Source organism: Mobula hypostoma, chromosome 13 (assembly GCF_963921235.1).
Source record: "Mobula hypostoma chromosome 13, sMobHyp1.1, whole genome shotgun sequence".
NCBI classification, from domain to species: Eukaryota; Metazoa; Chordata; class Chondrichthyes; order Myliobatiformes; family Myliobatidae; genus Mobula; species Mobula hypostoma.
The window spans coordinates 18,104,260-18,122,985 of NC_086109.1; the positions used below are offsets into that span (position 1 = coordinate 18,104,260).

At 41.4% G+C, this 18,726-nt stretch overlaps 1 protein-coding gene across 5 annotated transcripts in view; it reads left to right on the forward strand.

The window, feature by feature from the left end:
* LOC134355464 (cyclin-dependent kinase 18-like) overlaps nt 1-18,726 on the forward strand; it is a 128,939-nt gene that overhangs the window by 39,811 nt on the left and 70,402 nt on the right. For 3 of the 5 annotated variants that reach the window (XM_063065390.1, XM_063065387.1, XM_063065388.1), the window contains exon 2: nt 8,615-8,762. In XM_063065390.1, the coding sequence (XP_062921460.1) occupies nt 8,645-8,762 (118 nt within the window). In that variant the 5' untranslated portion in view covers nt 8,615-8,644. Of the gene's footprint in view, nt 1-4,883; nt 4,959-8,614; nt 8,763-14,900; nt 14,929-18,726 lie in introns of those variants that run through there. The other 2 variants (XM_063065392.1, XM_063065391.1) reach the window with 2 other exon arrangements.

Here is an 18,726-nt window from a genome sequence, read left to right on the forward strand (position 1 = left end):
GTAGGTTGTGGAATCAGTTCAGAGTTGAGGTGAGTGTGAAGTTATCCACACCGGTTCAGGATCCTGATAGTTGTAGTGTAATAACTGTCCCTGAACCTAGTGGTGTGGGACCTAAGGCTCTTGTACCTCCTGCCGGATGATAATAGAGAGAAGAGACCATGGCCTGGATGGTGGCTGTTGCTTTCTTGTGACAGTGATCGACGTAAATGTACTCATTGGTGAGGAGGGCTTTGCCTGTGATGGCTGTGGCTGCATCCATCACTTTACAGTAAGTAGACTTTTATGTTCCTGGGCATTGTTGTTTCCATACCAGGCCATGATGCAACCAGTAAGGATACTCTCCACTGTGCATCTACATCTGTTTTGGCAAAGGTTTAGATGACATGCTGTGTTTGGTCTTACACTATATGTGCTGGCCCTAAGACAGATTCTCTGATAAACTGATGCCAATGGATTTCAACACCCAGAGTTCAGAGAATAGAATCAAAAAGTGGGATAAATCATACAGACCAAAGTTGCTCTGAAATGAAAATAAAGTTGTTGAGAATATATGATCAGCTTCAGAAAAGAGAAGTGCAGGCTAGCATTTCAAGTGGATTCTCCTCACTAACCTGCGCTGGCTTTTCGTTCAGGCGATCAAAGCCTCTTCTAGCATCCAACAGATGTTTCGAGGATGCAAAAAATATTTCCTGCCAATGGATTCTGCTAACAGTGCTGCAAAGTGCCCTTTCTTTGCTTTTAATGAAATCAGTGGTGGCTGTTTGATCTCGCTCCTGTCAGACAAATGATAGCTCTGTCTCTTCCTCGCTCTCCCACTGACCACTAAAACCCATGGCAACCACAACAGTTCCCGATCCCGTGCTGTATTCAACATGAAGATGCAAGAAAACTGACTGATGAGAAAATTGTTACCTATGAAATACCAGGTCCAGAGAAACCAGAATTCATCCACAAATGTTATTTTACTATAATTCTGCCGTATATTAACTGATTCTGAAAACTAGTGTTGTTGATACGAGCAAATTAATTGCTATTGGATATGACCTCTCCCTTCTGCAGAATCATTTTAAAAGGTGATGACCTCCCAAGGCTGAGCTATTTCTAATCCCTGCTATGTTCTCATCTAAGCAACACACTCAAAATTCTGGAGGAATTCAGCAGGCCAGGCAGCATAGATGGAAAAAAAAGTACAGTCGACATTTTGGGCTGAGACCCTTCAGCAGAAAAAAAGTCCTGCTGAGGGCCCTCGTCCCGAAACGTTGGCTGTTTACTCTTTTCCATAGATGTTGCCTGGCCTGCTGAGTTCCTCCAGCATTCTGTGTGTGTAGCTTGTATTTTCAGTATCTGCAGATTTTCTCTTTTTTATGTTTTCATCTACATGTTTTACATATTTTACCTACATTTTTTAGACTACTCCATTCTTCTTTTTAGATTATGAGAACACTCAGTCCTCTTTTATTGTCATTTAGAAATGCATACATGCATTAAGAAATGATACAATGTTCCTCCAGAGTGATATCACAGAAAACAGGACAAACCAAAGACTAACAACTGACAGAACCACATAATTATAACATATAGTTACAGCAGTGCAAAACAATACCATAATTTGATAAAGAACAGACCATGGGCATGGTAAAAAAAAGTCTCAAGTCCTGATCGACTCCCGAGTCCCCGATAGCAGGCGGCAAAAGAGAGAAGCTCCCTGCCATAAACCTCCAAGGCATTGACAACTGCCGATGCCTTGGAAGCAGCCGACCACAGCAGACACCGAGTCCGTCTGTCCGAAAACTTCGAGCCTCTGACCAGCCCCTCCGATACAGCCTCCCGAGCGCCATCCTCTGCCGAGCGCCTTCGACCTAGCCCCGGCCGCCAAAACAAGCAAACCCAAGGATTCGGGGCCTTCTGCTCCGGAGATTCCGGTTACCACACAGTAGCAGCGGCAGCGAAGCGGGATTTTCAGAAGTTTCTCCAGATGTTCCTCCGTACTCCCACATCTGTTTCCATCAAATCAGAATTGTAGACGGTCCCCTACTTGACAGATTACAGATATCATTCACTGGAGAGGCCGCGTTTGCTGCGTCCCACCATCTTCTCCTCCTCCACAGGTGCATTTGGTGCGTTTTGCAAGATTTGATATTGAACAATGGAGGGCTACGTAGGAGGGAAGGGTTAGATTGAACTTGGAGTAGGTTAAAATTGTGGGCTGAAGGGCCTGCACTCTGTTGTAATGTTCTAAGTTCTATGGTCTACAATCTCCATTAGGGACTCCTGCAATATGAAATGTAAGAATGTGTAGGAGTAGAGAAAAACAGCACCATCCATCAGACCTTGGAACATCTTTACTTTGTGAAATAACTTGAGCTTCTTCCCTCAGGCTGTGGGACTAATGAATGCCCTGCCACCCCCGAGGTCTTGTCAGTAGAATACTGAATTGTTTACATCTTACCCCTGCTGCATAGTACAAGTATCTTGAATTATATTTTATTAACTTGCTTGTGGTCATATTTTGTTTTATGCACTGTGGGTGATTCAGGGATATGTGTTCTGGAGGAATGTTCTCTTGTTTGGTTGTATATACGTACCGTCAGATGACAATAAACTTGAACTTGAATAACTGTAAGTTGTTCACTGACAGGCTGTCTTAACAGAGGTGTGATGTCATTGGCAGAACTTCCTTGTGTCCTCTCAATGGAACACTAAGCATCTCCCATTATTGTTCCCTCGTGTTGCAATGTCAGTTTCCCCAGCTTATGCTCATAGCATCTGTTACGTTTTGTAACTTCAAAACATTAAACTAATTCAAAGAAAGACACGGGAGTCTGGGACTACGGGTCTAACTTCATGTTCACTTTAAGCGAGGTGCGCGTGTGCACGTTGGTAGCAGGATGACATATGCAATTCACACATTTATACATATAATTTGTAATGAAATATTTAAATGACAATAATGCTTAACCAACCAATATATATACAAGATTACTCAAATATTAGCTAAATACGGAATTCCCAACAGCATCATGAGGCCTCAAATAGCGCCATGCTACCCTATTTCCAGAACTCACACAAGCTCACAGAATTCCTCCTATCCCTTCTTTCTTCCATATTATTGGTGGCCTTGCCTTCAGTCTTAGAGGCTGTGGAACTTCCACCATAACTGCAGATGCTGGAAATAGGAAATGAAAGCAGAAAATGCTGATAGAAGGTCTCAGATCTTCAAAGGCTTTGCCTTAAAAAAGGTGGCTTCCATTATTAACAACCCTCATCATCCTGAACTACTATCAGAGAGCAGGCACAGGTACTGAAAGCCACACACTCAGTGTTTTAGGAACAGCTTCTACCTCTCCATCGGATTTCTGAACGGACAATGAACCAACCTGTGAACACCACCTGTCTAGTTTTTGGCTCTCTTTTTGCACTAATTATTTAATTTAATTTTACGTGCATATTTATAATGGTAATTCATGGTATTTTATGTTTAGTATTGTACCACTGCTGCAATACAACACATTTCACGATAGATGCCAGTGATATTAAACCTGATTCTGATTCCGATTCTGAAATGAAATGGTAACTTTGTTTCTCTTTTCACAGATGTGGTCTGACCATTTGAGTGTTTCCAGCATTTAAAAAAAAATTTTAGCCCTTCTTTAAGGATTTCGGCTTTCCTTCAGTTCTTCAAAACCTTCCTTCTGTTCTTCAAATCATCCTTCAATCAATTCACTCCTTTCAATCTCTCCATTCTTTTGGGTTTGGTGTCCAGAACTTGGGACTTTTTTTTCTATGATGGTGATGAGTTAAGAAATCATAGCTTTCACTCCTGGGTATGCCATATTACTGGAGGTTACGTCATTCAGATAAGATGCTAAACCGAGACTCCGTATGCTCTTTCAGCTGGGTAATGGCACTACTTTGAAGAAAATTGGGGGAAGCTAACCCTGATGCTTTGCCAATACTTATGCGCAATAATAGTGCAAAAGTAGATCGTACAGGTATTGTTGAACTGTTGCTTGTGGGAGCATGCTGTGTTCAAATTGGTTATCTTATTTCAACAGCGATTATGCCTAAATGGCTTAACAATGCTTTGGGATGCCTTAAAGAAGATAGGAAAAGCACAATAGAAATCCAAGTCTTTTTGTATTTTGCTAAACATTGTTGCTTCTTGAAGTAATGTCATGTGAATTGTCTCTTTATAGAGCATGGTTATAGAGTACTACAGCTCTGAAACAAGCCTTTTGGGTCCATTTAGTCTGTGCCAAAATGTTATTTTACCAAGTCACATCAACCTGCACCCGGACCATACCCCTCCATACCTCTGCCATCCATGTACTTAACCAAACTTCTCTTAAAAGTTGCAGTCAAACCCATATCCACCACTTCTGCTGACAGCCCACTCCACACTTGTACCACCTTCTGAGTGACTATGTTTTCCCTCAGATCCCCCTTAAATATTTTTACCCTTTCACCCTTAACTTATGACCTCTAGCTCTAGTCTCACCCAACCTCAGTGGAAAAAGCCTATTTGCATTTACCCTATCCATCCCTCACAGCTTTGAATACTGTTCCTCCATTAAATCTCCCCTCATTCTCCCACTTTCCTGGAAATAAATTCCTTTAAATACCTTGTGATACAGTGCCCTCACTTCTCTTTTTCAAATCAGTAACAAATGTTGTGATTGTGTCGATGTTTTAGACAGTGTTAAACTTTGCCAAGGTCACATGCTAATGGTCTGATACTCCGGCTATGAAAGCACATAATTGTAAATCAAAACCTTTTACCAGCAGCTGTGATCCGGAAGTTGCTGATTTACACTCCCTCTCCTTTGTGTTGCCAGGGTGTAACAGAGAACAAGAATGTCCCTGTTTAAAGAAAGGAAGCTTTCATGACCTTGGGATCTGTTGTGAGGATCGTCGGGGCCTCTCTTCCACCCATCCAAAATATTTATCAGGAGCGCTGGGTACACAGAGCCCTTAACATTGTTAATGATCCTTCCAATCCATCCCACAATCTCTTTAATCCCTTACCATTAGGCTGAAGGCAGCATTAGGCCAAGGGCTGTTAGGATGGGGAACAGCTTCTTTCTTCAGGCTGTGAAAGTACTGAACTCCCTGCCACTACCCAGGTCTCATCACTTATGAAGCACCAGTGGCGTTACACTATGTACTTCCTAACTTGTGTCGCAAATGCATGCTAAAGCCAAACATCAATTTTCTGGAAAATACGTTACTAGCTGTTAATTTATTTGTGGTATTACCACTGTAGGTGTTGTGTGTGAGTTATACGTACTGCGTTGTTCCACTTGGTCTGGCGGAACTTTGTTTCATTTGGCGGTGTACATGTATACCGTTGAATGACAATAAACTTGAACCTCAGGATGTTCAAAAGTGGATGAACTCTTTTGGTCACTAATATAATACAGGGAAATATGGCAACCAAGCTGAACACAGCAAACTCCCTTCCAAGCAGCAACGTGACGAATAACTAGATCATCTATTCGGGAGTTGCAGCTCGAGGGACTGATGCTCATCGTGGGACCTCGTGACTTTGCTTCAGGTGGCGTATCTTCATGAAGCACTGGAGAGCAGGGAAGCAGATAGGAGCAGGGTAACCTGCACAGAATGCTGGAGGAACTCAGCAGGTCAGGCAGCACCCAGAGAGAGAGTAATAAACAGTTTATATTTGAGGCTGAGGTCCTTCATCAGGACTGTGTTTAAGAAAGGAGCAGGATTAGGTTACCCGGCCCTTCGAGCCTGCCCCTCCACTCAATGTGGCTGAGTTTTCAGTCCTCAAATCCTTTCCCCTGATCTTTTAAAGAAATTTCTAGCTTCCCCTTTAAATACTAACAATTATCTACCCTCCTGTAAAGGTTTCCAGAGAGGGAAGCAATATCCTCACTTAATTTAAAGGTTGACACCTCTGATGAGACACCATTCTTCTGGTCTACGTTGTCATGCCTTTGTCATGCCTTTGATGCTTATATGACAGAATGTTCTGGAAGAGAATAATGAGTGAGTAAATGTATATTATAAGTATTTGACAGTTTCTGCTCATCTGCACATAGCAGCAACTTTCTATGGAATATGGGGTCTCAAGAGCTGTACACCATACGGTATGTAACAGACCGTTTGATTGATCCCATCTACAATTATAATCAATCACTCACATCTCCACCAATGCACAGTTGCAGCATTGGTCATAAGTCTGAATAGCTAACCTTGTTCTTTCATCCACAGGTGCAGCCTGGCCAGTAAAATTTCCAGTATTTTCTGCTTTTATTCCTGTTCTTTGTCTTACAGTCTATCAACCAGATCTTTAACCTATGCCCGTCAGGTCTGCACAGGCAGGTACCTCCCAGTATCCACCCACCTGCTACTCGTTTCCAACTCATCACCTGCAGCCTATTTAAACCCAGCTCTCATCCACTATCCTTGTTCACTCATTCGAACCAGCTAATCTCAACCAGTTGCTCCCAGCCTTCTGTTACCTTGTTCTGTTGAGTATCAGCTCCCACCCCCATTGTTTATTATTAAAGTTATCGCTCCAGGCTAAACTTGTACTTGCAGCTTTGCGTTTGGATTAAGACTTCGCTATGGTTCCTGACAGGAGTAGTGAGCCAATGATTGACCCAGCAGAGTACACTCACCTAAAGGAAGTCGTCTATCAACAGGAGTGTGTCCTGGGTGGTGGGGGTCTCTGATGATGGATGCTGCTTTCCTGCGACAGCACTTCATGTAGATGTGTCCAATGGTTGGGCGGGCTTTGCCCATGATGGACTGGGCCATCTCCAATGGAGGTGTATAGATATTGCTTTTTGTAGAGCGTGGTGACTGTCTGGAATTCTATCCCTTGGCTGGTTGTGGAATCCAAATCGTTAGATGTATTTAAAGAGAAAGTAGATAAATTCTTGAAGATAAGGAAGTGGAGGGCTTTGGGCAATTGGCAAAGAAGAGGAGTTGAGGTTTGTGGTAAAGATAAAGAGAAAGATTAAAGATTAGTATTATTTCTCAGATGGACATTGAAATATATAGTAAAATGTGTCGTTTGCATCAAATCAAATCAGCGAGGATCGTGCTGGGCAGCTCACAAGTGTAACTATGCATAGTTTGTCCAAAACTTACCAAACCTAACTGTATGTCCTTGAAATGAGGGAGAAACTAGAGCACCTGGAGGAGACCTATGTGGTCATGGGGCAAATGAACAAACTCCTTATAAAGAACGATGGGAATCGAACCCAATACTGTAGCTTGCACTGTAATGTGTTGTACTAACCACTATCCTACTGTGCAGCCCTATTTGGGGCAGGTAAGCCATAATCATAGTGAACGACGGGGAAGGCTTGAGGGGTCAGGTGGCTTATTCCTGCTTTTATTTTCTAGTGTTCTTGTGTTTTTGTATACTTCAGTCAGGCCGTTTCATTTCCTGCACCTTCTTCTTTGCAAGAACAAATCACGACTACATTTTGTTAGAAAAACTAGAAATGCAGTATACTTTTCAATGATAAAAGCTCGTTAAGCATTGACATTCAAAAGAATTTCGAGGTTTGTCTTCCAGTGTCGCAAATGGTTAATAAACTAAGCAATCAGGAAATCAAATAACCTGGTTGCCTCAATTAAAAATGGTGTTAGCATTGTAAGAGTAACAAAAGACTTTGATACCAAAACGTCTGGAACACTGTGTAAAGTTTTGGTCCTGTCATCTGTGTCATCAGAATGGAAAAACTTGCCATCAAGGTCGATATTAAGAATGAGAACCATCTTGTAAGGAGAGAGAAAGTAACATAGACCGATATATCTTTGTATAGAGAACAAAACTTTGAACAGTACAGTCCAGTACAGGCCAGTTTGCCCATGATGTTTCACTGGCAAGCTACTACAAGAGCAACCTAATCTTTTCCTTCCATATAGCCCTCTATTTTTCTTCCATCCATGTTCCTATCTAAGAGTCTCTTAAATGTCCCTAAAGTACCTAATATTCCATGCATTTACCACTCTGGCTTCTTGTTTTAGCCATTTCCAACCTGGGGAAAAGACTGTCCACTCTATCTATGCCACTTATCATCTTACACACTTCTATCAAATCACCTCTCATCCTCCTTCTCTCCAAAGAGAAAAAACATGTCTCTGCCTCTACAACCACTCATGGCAGCATGTTCCATGCACTTATTGCTTGCCTCTGACATCCTGCCTATACTTTCCTCCAACACGTTAAAGCTCAACCCCCTGTATAAGCCATGTACATCAAAGTTGCTGGTGAACGCAGCAGGCCAGGCAGCATCTCTAGGAAGAGGTACAGTTGACATTTCAGGCTGAGACCTTTCGTCAGGACTAACGAATAGCTTCCACATCCTTCCTATAATGAGGCAATCAGAACTGAGCACAATATTCCAAATATGGTCTGAGAAGAGTTTTATAGAGCTGCAATATTACCTCACTGGCTCTTGATCTCAATTCCCCAACTAATGAAGGCCAACACACCATATGCCTGAAGAAGTATTCTTAGTGAAACTAATAAAAGAATTAGGTTTATCGGGCCACATGGTCTACTGCTCATTCTTATTCTGGTTGTGGGGAAGGGTTGCTTCAGCTGACACAGTTTCTTTGTTTTTTTTTGCAGCCGCATAGATTGGAAGAAGGAATAAATAAAATGAAGAAGTTTAAGCGTCGATTCTCACTGTCGGCCCACAGAACAGAAACCATCGAGGAGTCGCTTGCCGAATTTCAGGAACAGATCACTAACCAGATAAACAACAGGAAGAATGATAGTGAGTAACCTGAGTACACTGTTAGATAGATTGTAGATCGATATAACTGGCTGACTGTCCGTCATACTGTAGGATTATGACTGATCCTGGTAGATCTACAGTCAGTGGTCAGTTTATTAGGTACCTCCTATACCTAGCGGAGTGCCCACAAGATGGTCGACTGCTGCTGATGCCCATCTACTTCAAGGTTTGACGTGTTGAGCATTCAGAGATACCCTTCTGCACACGACTGTCATAATGTGTGGTTGTATGAGTTATGGTCACCTTCTTGTCAGCTTGAACCAGCCTGGCCATTCTCTTTTGATCTCTCTCATTAACTAGGTGCTTTTGTCCATGGAATTGCTGCTCACTAGATGTCTTTTTGTTTTTTGTAAACTCTATTGACTGTTGTGCATGAAAACACCAGGCAATCAGCAGTTTCTGTGAGATACTCAAACCACCCCATCTGGCACCAACAATCATTCCATAGTCAAAGTCACTTAGATCACATTCCTACCCTTTCTGATGTTTAGTCTGAACAACAACTGAACCTCTTGACCACGTCTACGTACTTTTAAGTATTGAATTGCTGCCACACGATTGGCTGGTTAGACATTTGCATTAATGAGCAGGTGTATAGGGGTACCTAATAAAGCGGCCACTGAGTGTATATTGGCTGACCATAAAGCATCTTTCTAGTGGTGATCCACTTGATGAGATTTGATCTTTTATCCAAAATAATGGGTAATATGTATTTAAGTGAATAGTCCACCAGGCACTTTGCTGTTGTATTTGACGTCCCAGATGCTGACTAGATCTACACTCAATCATGCATACAAAAAGATGAGTAAGCCCAACAAAGAACCAGCTGAAGCTGACTTTTTTTATTCAATGCTTGTTCACAGAGAGAGAGAGAGAGAGAGAGAGAGAGAGAGAGAGAGAGAGAGATACAGACAGACATAGAAGAGAGTGGAGGAGAGAAGAAGGAGGAGGGGGAGGGAGGGAGAGAGAGAGAGAAACAGGGACAGAGAGAAAGAGAGAGACAGAGAGAGAGAGAGAGTGTGAGAGAGAGAGAGAAATGAACAAATTAACATTCATATCCACAACCCAGCACGTGTTCTACCTTCATGATTTGTGAGGGGAACATGATCGAATAGCTTAGGGGGTGACAGGAGTCTAGATCAAACAGCTGGGAAATGTGTGTGGAGAGAGAGAGATAGAGAGTGAGTGATTGAGAGAGAGAGAGGTGGGGGGGGGGAGAGAGAGGGAGAGGGAGACACTCTTATATCCAGAACCCAGCATGTGTTCTACCTACAGAAAAGGTAAGAATAAAATTATGAAGAGAAGGGTATTCATCCCTCGTCGTGCTCTGAATCAACAGTGGGTGACCTGTACTGCATTTATCTGCCTTCCCCCCGTTGTCGTGCCTTAATACCTCAAGTCAAACAAAAATCTCCCCATTTGAAAGTTGTTTAAATCTACAGTTTATCAGAGCAGATTGATAAAGATTTCCATCATCTGTTGGGTGAGTAAATGCTTTTTCTGAATTGAGTTTTCTCCTGACTAGCCTGCTTTAATTATATTGTTTTATAAATGCACAGTAAAGGGATGTTCTGTGCTAATATAAGGCAATATTAATCGTAAAATTCACCACGCCCTGGATGACATCTAATTAACATACAGTAAACGGTTATTGTTAACTGCATCTCTTGTGTCAACATTCACAAAACAATATTTTCTGAGTGTTATTTGTCCAAATGCTACACACTAACAGCTCTCTTGAACCCATGTGTCACTCCTGCTCAATTTTGTAGTTATCCAGCGCCTACGTAGCCTCCAGGCAGCTGCAGTTACTGTCACAGTCTGCGTGTACCTTCACTAAATACAATTAAAGCACTCAAATCACAGACAATGGTGTTGAAGCTTGGAGTGAAGAGTGTGGAAATAATGAAGCACAACAATTGGATTCAAGCCAGTGACATTATGTTTCCTACAGTTTTATACAGCATCATTTAAACATTATTTAAGGTCTGTGTCCTAGAAATGTAATGGCTTGTTTATCCTAAGTGCTATGGGATTGAATTGTTTGGCAAATTGATTGCTTGAATGGAATGCTAGATGAGACTGGGACCTTATAGAAGTGCCTTGCACACTCTGAAACATTGGATCGTATAAAATAAGCACATACAGCAGCGATTTTCAATCACAGAGTGCCATTACTACTGCCTAGTTGGCCTCTTGTTTATTTTATATGCTGGAAAATAGTGGTAGCTGAGCACAGGGAAGTAGAAAAGGGCAGAGTACCACACACTCATGCTTTATGGGGACATGCTCTCTCCCTCACTTTTACTCCATTTCAGTTGAGATTAAAGAGGGTGGGGTAACACGCCGATAGATTGAGAAAGGGCAGGGGCATTAAGGGTATTTGGGCTGCCATGCTGTTTGGCCTGTACTGTTGTTGGGATATTTGCTGGAGCAACAGAAAAGTTCTCTGTGAGGAATAGCATTGCCAAAATTATTCTCAGGTTCTCCACTCCAGCACCTTCTCTCTTAAATGCTCAGAGACAGGGGAGGCAAGGTAGTGTGGTGGTTAGCATAAGGTCAGGGTTTGCTTTCTGCCACTGTAAGGAGTTTGTACGTTCTCCCCATGACTGACTGGGTTCCCTTCAGGTGCCCCAGTTTCTTCCCACACACCTGATGAAAAGTCTCGGCCGAAAATGTCAACTTTTTATTCTTTTTCATAGATGTTGCCCAATGAAGGTCTTAGCCCAAATCATTGCCTGCCTATTCTTTCAATAGATGCTGCCTGGCCTGTTGAGTTCCACCAGTATTTTGTGTTTTACTCTGGGTTTCCAACATCTGCAGAGTCTCTTGTCTTCACAATAAGGGGTTGTTGGTTTCAAACACCGATGTGTAAGGCTATCTTCTCTTTGAAGAGCTCTTGAAGTAAGAGAGCTATGAAGGCTGATTTATTCTCTCAGGCTGAGAAAGGCAGGTCTTGGCCCATAGAGGCTTACAGGATGCAAGCAGGAAGAGAGAAGCTGATGACAATCAAATCAGCCATGACCTCACTGAATGATGAAGCAGGCTCAACACACTATATGGTCTCTGTTATGTTTTGTAATTCCAAAAGATTAAACTAATTGAAAGGAAAAGATGAGGGTCTGAAATGCAAATCTAGCTTCGTGTTTACTTTAAGTGAGATGTGCAAGTATGCCATTTCCGTACTGTTACATATACCCTGCAATGCATTATGTAACTATCAAAGGATGCTTAATCAACAATATATTTACAATATTACACAAATATTACTGAAATATTAGATACACAACACTACCCCGCTTAGCTAAAAACTCCAACTCAATATATGATGCATCTCAATTATATACCCAATATACTATGCAATACAACTATTTTGCTGATATCCACAGCATAGTAAGTTTTAAATTGTCCCATTCAGGCATAAAGATTTAATCACTGTAGAGGATTTCATACTTTTTTTTTGACGGGGGAGATTGGGGTTGGGGGGGTCACTCTGCTTGGCAGGTGAGACTTGTTGCTGTGAAACCATCTCAGGTTCTGAGCCCCCCTCCTTGGTGGTTGCAGGGATTGACTCTAGGATAGAGGAAGTGGTTCTGATAGCTCTGAGCACCTTTCTTCTCTAACAATTGCCTCTGCTATTCTCAACTGATCCATGTGTCATCTCCAGATGCTATCAGAAGCAATCTCCACTGTGTAGCAGAGTGATCCAGTTCTGTCCTTAATCTATTGGAGTACCTGCTTTAGATCATCTCTGTAGTCCACCGCAGGACGGCTTGTCCAGGAGTGGAACATCAAACCTCCTTGTTTGAAGAGTCCTCAATTCATCTCAACTGTTTGTCCTGCAAACTCCTTCTGAGATTGGGTTTGAAAAAAACCTGTTCCAGTAATTGACAAATCCTAAAAAAAAACTGCTACTGTGACATGTCCTTTGACCTTGGGGCATCTAGCACTGCTTGAATTTTCTTAGCACACTTGTGTAATCCTTGTGCACCAATAGTGTGACCACAGTAACTGATGCTTGATTTAATGAATTCACACTCCTTGTATTGTGCTCTGAGACCATAATCTTCTAATCTTCTTAACACTGTCTTGAGATTTTGGAGGTGTTCTTTTTCAATTTTAGTAGCAACAATGATAACATCCAGGTAACACTGAGTGTCTGGGCAGTCTTGTAGCACCTGGTCCATAGCTTTCTGACAGAGTACACGTGCAGATAGTAATCCAAAATTAAGTCTATTATAGTGGTAATTCCCATTGTGAATGTTTATGATGAGAAACACATTGGACTCTTCTTTTTTCTCCATCTGTAGGTAGGCCTCAGCTAAGTCCACTTTGCTGTAGTGCTTTCCTCCAAAAAGGTTGTGAAGATATCCTCTATCTTGGTCAGTACTATGTTGATGGTGACCTTAAAATCACCGCAGATCCTTACAGACACATTCTTCTTGGCTACTGGGACCACTGACATTGCCCATGGACTCCACTCAACCTTGAAAAGAATTTCTTCCGCCTCCATCAGATCTAGTTCACTGGCTACTTTATCACAGATGGTATAAGTAATGAGACAGACTATGCAAAACTTCAGTGTAGCATTTTCATTTAACATTATTTTACTCTTGATATATTTGAATTTTCAAATGGCATCCTCAAACACTGCTGTGGCATCATAAATTACCTGTCTTAATTCTCTTGCAGTTGACTCTATTGCAGGAGATGTGGCATGCACATGGTGGATGGATCTCCAATCAAGCTGTAGTTGTCTCAGTCAATCATATCCACACAATGCTGGCCCTCCTGTTTTTACCATATACAAGCCCAAAGTGGCTTCTTGGTTGTTGTGCTTCACTTTTATAAATACCATTCCCACAGGATTTATTTGTTTCTGGTATAAATTCTTAGTTGAATATCTGCAAGCTTCAGTTTTGTATTTTTGAAATAGCATTCAAACTCATTTTGTGCAATAACTGAAGCAACTGAGCCAGTGTCCAATTCCATTTTAATTAATTTGGCATTTACTTCTGGCACAAGCCATATTGCTTGTCTATTGTAAGTTTTCGCTTTGTAAATCTCAAGGCTACTTAGTCCTATGTCTCTCTCATCATTATCTAATTTTTCATCATCAGCATACAGATTAGAGTTCCTTTTGAAGCTGCAATTTGACTTTTTATCTTTTTCTCTTTCTTGTGCAGTCCATTTATTTTTGTCTGCCTGACCTGTTCCTTGTATGTGTCCTTTGTTACTTTTTCTTCAAGCTTCACCTTTAAATCTGCATCGGTTTGGTGTATGTGAGCCCCTGCCACAATGGTAACACAATTTGTTTGGCCAGGCAGGGTTCTGTTTAGATGTTGCAATTTTGTTTATGCTCATTTTCATTCCTGACTGCAACTCAATTGTGTCTCTGTCTTCTGTGTCCATTGCTACAGTTATTTCAACTGCTCTTTTAAATGTAAGGTGTGCTTCAGTTAGGAGCCATTTTTGAATGCTTTCTTGTAAGATTTCACAAATTAAATGATCTCTCACTGCATCATTAAGCCTATCACTGAACTGATAAAGCTCAGACAAGTTCTTCATTCAACCTCTTATGCCAAAATGGACACCTCTTCCTTTTGATTCTGCTTATGAAACCTAATGTGTTCTGCAAGTAACGATGGTTTCAGTTCTAATGGATTCTGCATTCATGCATGATATCAGTAAAAGTCATTTCTGCTGGTTTCATTGGAGCAGTGAAACTCCTAAGCAAACTATATGCTTTTGCACCCAATGCACTCAGCATGACTGGTACTTGTTTATAATTGGGTATTCCATTTTCTTTAAAGTACTGCTCTTTCCATTCAATATACATATTCCATCTCTTGTGCAATGGAATATGTCTATCTTTCCGATGTTGCCAGTCATTTCCACTCTTCTTTTTCTCACTCCTTTTTTTGTCACCAGGTACTCATTGTTTATGAACCCGTGAATTCTAACATTTTCTGCCCATTTTTTTAACTTGACAGTGTCTGTCCCATCCCAAAGAAACACGTGCTGCCTTGCTCTTCTTTTTAATCTCATACGTCTTCTCCTCTTGTGAAGAAAGCACTGCACTTTTTTAACTCTAATGATTTTCTGTGCTTTCTCTAGACTCGAATGTCTTGCTGCACTTCAACAGGTAGGCAGTCATCACAGGTCATTTAAACCTTCCTCATCACCACTGTTATGTTTTGTAACTCTGAAACAATAAGCCAATTGAAAGGAAAAGATGGGAGTCCGAAATGTGAGCCTGTCTTGGTGTTTAGTTTAAATGAGGCGAGCATGTATCACGTGGTGACGTGATGATGTATGTCATTTAAGTACTTTTACATAAAACAACAATGCATTATGTAAACAACAAAGAATGTTTACTCAACAACATATTTACATTATTACTCAAACATTACTGAAATAATAAATACACAACAATCTACTCATACTCTTATTTCCTGATGAAGGGTCTCAGCCTGAAACATCAGCTGTACTCTTTTCCATAGGTGCTGCCTGGCCTGCTGAGTTCCTCCAGCACTTTGTGTGTGTTGCTCTTATTTCTTATTTTGTTAGTCCCCATTCTAATCAATCACGATGCTGTACTGTACTTTGGACTTGGCCCCCAGTTTAAGACTTTCACAGTTGGGGAAAAAATAAGCACTCAGTTGTCACTTGATTAGGTACCTCCTATACATAATAAAGTGGCCGTTGAGGGTATGCTCATGGTCGTCTACTGCTGTAGCCCATCCATTTCAAGGTACAACATCTTGTGCATTCTGAGTTGCTCTTCTGCACACCACTGTTGTAACGTGGTTAATTGGGCTACTGTCACCTTCTAGTCAGCCTGAACCAGGATGGCCATTCTCCTCTGACCTCTCTTACTAATAAACTGTTTTTTGCCCACAGAAGTGCCACTCACTGGACAATTCTCTATAAGCTCCAGAGTTTTCATGTTGTGCATGAAAATCTCAGGAGATCGGCGGCTTCTGAGATATTCAAACAATCCCGTCTGGCACCAACGATCATTCCATGGTCAAAGTCACTGCGGTCACATTTCTCCCCAATCTGATGTTTAGTCTGAACAACAGCTGAACCTCTTGACCACGTCTGCATACTTTAATGCATTGAGCTGCTGCCACATGATTGCCTGATTAGATATTTGCATTAACAAGCAGGTGTACCTAATAAAGTGGCCACTGAGTGAAGGTCCCTGGCACTGAATGGGTTATACCGTGGGCTTTATGTGGTACAAGTGTTAATCTCCAGGATCAAAGGGAGGTGGGCAGAGAAAATAGTCTTTGAATTCTGAAAGCACTTGGCAGCGTCTCTGTACAGTCTCACATCCGGTTCCTTTGATATTTATATATTCTCATTAATCTGCTTGATAAAAATAAGCCCATTAATAAACAGCAGAAAAGAACAATTAAAATAAATCAGTCATGCATCCCTTGTGGTGAGGTACTGACAATCATCATCGTTCATCTGCTAACTGTGGTGAAGCTTACAGCATGCTAATTTCCATTAGATTTCAGTCTCCGATAGGACTAGAATATAAAAGCAAGAAAGTAATGCTGAGGCTTTACAAGACTGCACTTGGAGCATTGTGAGCAGTTTTGATCCCCTTATCGAAGAAAAGACGTGCTGGCATTAGAGAGGGCCCAGAGGAGGGTCATGGGAATGAAAGGGTTAATGTATGAGGTAGCTCTGGGCCTGTACTTGCTGGAATTTAGAAGAATGAGGGGGGATTTCATTTTAACCTATCGAATATCGAAAGGCTTAGATAGGGGAAACATGGAGAGATGATTCCTATAGTGGGTGGGTCTCGGACCAAAGGGCACAGGCTCAGAATAGAAGGACATTCCTTCAGGTAAAGAAGAATTTCTTTAGCCGTAGGGTGATGAGTCTGTGGAATTCATTGCCACTGATGGCTGTGCAGGTCAGGTTGTTGGGTATATTTAAACTGGAGGATGATAGGTTCTTTCTTAGCAAGGGTGTCAAAGGTTATGCGAAGAAGGCAGCAGAATGGGGCTGAGAGGGCAAATCAGCCATGATGGAATGGCAGAACAGACCTGATGGGCCAAATGGCCTAATCCTGCTCCTATGCGTAACGGTCTTAAGGTCTCTGAAGTTTTCCCACAGGTTGATGTAGCTGCGAGCAACAGCTGCTTTCCCAGAGCTCTGTGCCTTTTGCATGCCTGTTCCTTGCAGAGCAACTTCAGTGTTTATGGTTTCTCCCTCTGTTTATATCCCCTCCCCTCTCTGAAAGGTTTCGCTACATCGGGGAAAAAAAATACCTTCTCTGCTCCATGGTCCTGTGACAACGAAAGCTAATCTCTTTAATCTCTTCACTATGATGACAGTTTAGCCACGTACTCATAGCCTGCACACAATAAAAAGCAAATGTACTTAGTGTCTCAGAGTCAGAGTTTTACTGCACAAAAACAGAACATTCAGCCAAATACATCCACAAGGACCAAATGCTGAGCAATTTGCCCATTTTATACCATAAGTTCAATGCCAAGGAGCAGAATTAAGCCATTTCAGAATCTAGAATCAGAATCAGGTTTATTATCACTGGTATGTGACATGAAATTTGTTACTTAGCAATACATAATCTAGCAGAGAAAAAAGAAATAAAATAACAATAATAATAATAAACAAGGAAATCAATTATGTGTATTGAATAGATTTTAAAAAATGTGCAAAAACAGAAATACTGTACATTAAAAAAAGTGAGGTAATGTCCAAAGATTCAAAGTCCATTTAGGAATCGGATAGCAGAGAGGAAGACGCTGTTCCTGAATCACTGAGTGTGTGCCTTCAGGCTTCTGTACCTCCTGCCTGATGGTGGCAGTCCTTAATAATGGACGCTGCCTTTCTGAGACACCGCTCCCTAAAGATGTCCTGGGTACTTTGTAGGCTAGTGCCCAAGATGGAGCTGACTAAATTTACAACCCTCTGCAGCTTCTTTCGGTCCTGTGCAGTAGACCCCCCCCCCCCGCCTCCATACCAGACAGTGATGCAGCCTGTCAGAATGCTTGCCACGGTATAACTATAGAAGTTTTTGAGTGTATTTGTTGACATGCCAAATCTCTTCAAACCCCTAATAAAATACAATTGCTGCCTTGCCTTCTTTATAACTACATCGAGTCTGCTCTGCCATTCCATTATGGCTGATTTATTATCCCTCTCAATCCCATTTTCCTGTTTTTTCCCTGTAACCTTTGACACCCTAACTGATCAAGAACCTATCAACTTCTGATTTAGATATACCCAATGATTTGGTCTCCACAGCTGTCTGTGGCAATGAATTCCACAACGAATGTTTGGCTGTGTATAAGTTTCAGGTGCCCTAGAGATTTTTTAATATGGTTTCAGATGGTATGGCCTCCACCGGACCCTAATCTCAACATTGTTGATGCTGTTTGGGGTTACCTGTAGAGTCAGGAGCAAGCAGGACAGCCGAAGTCTGAAGAACTGTGACAAGTTCTCCAAGATGCTTGGAACGACCTACCAAATGATTTTTTTTTTCATAAAACTTCACAACATGTACCTAAGAAACTTGATGCAGTTTTAAAACAATTATTGAATTGATTTAGTTTTCTTTTAACTGTTTACTACTCTTTATAGTAATTTTTTTGAAATTTTGAAACTTCTCAATACATTATTTTTGAAAGCATCTTCTCTTTACAGAAATTGTTTACATGCATCGAAGATTGTTGCACAGTACTGTATATCTGTCTAAAATTTTCCCATCCATGTACCTGTCCAAATGTCGTATAACTGTTGTTAATGTACCTGCTTGAACCACATCCTCTGGCAACTTTTTCCATATACAGACCATCCTCAGTGAAAACTTTGCCCCTTAGGGTTCCTATTAAACCTCTCCCCTCTCACCTTAAACCTATCCCTCTACTTCTTGACTTCATCTTATTTTTTTATAATT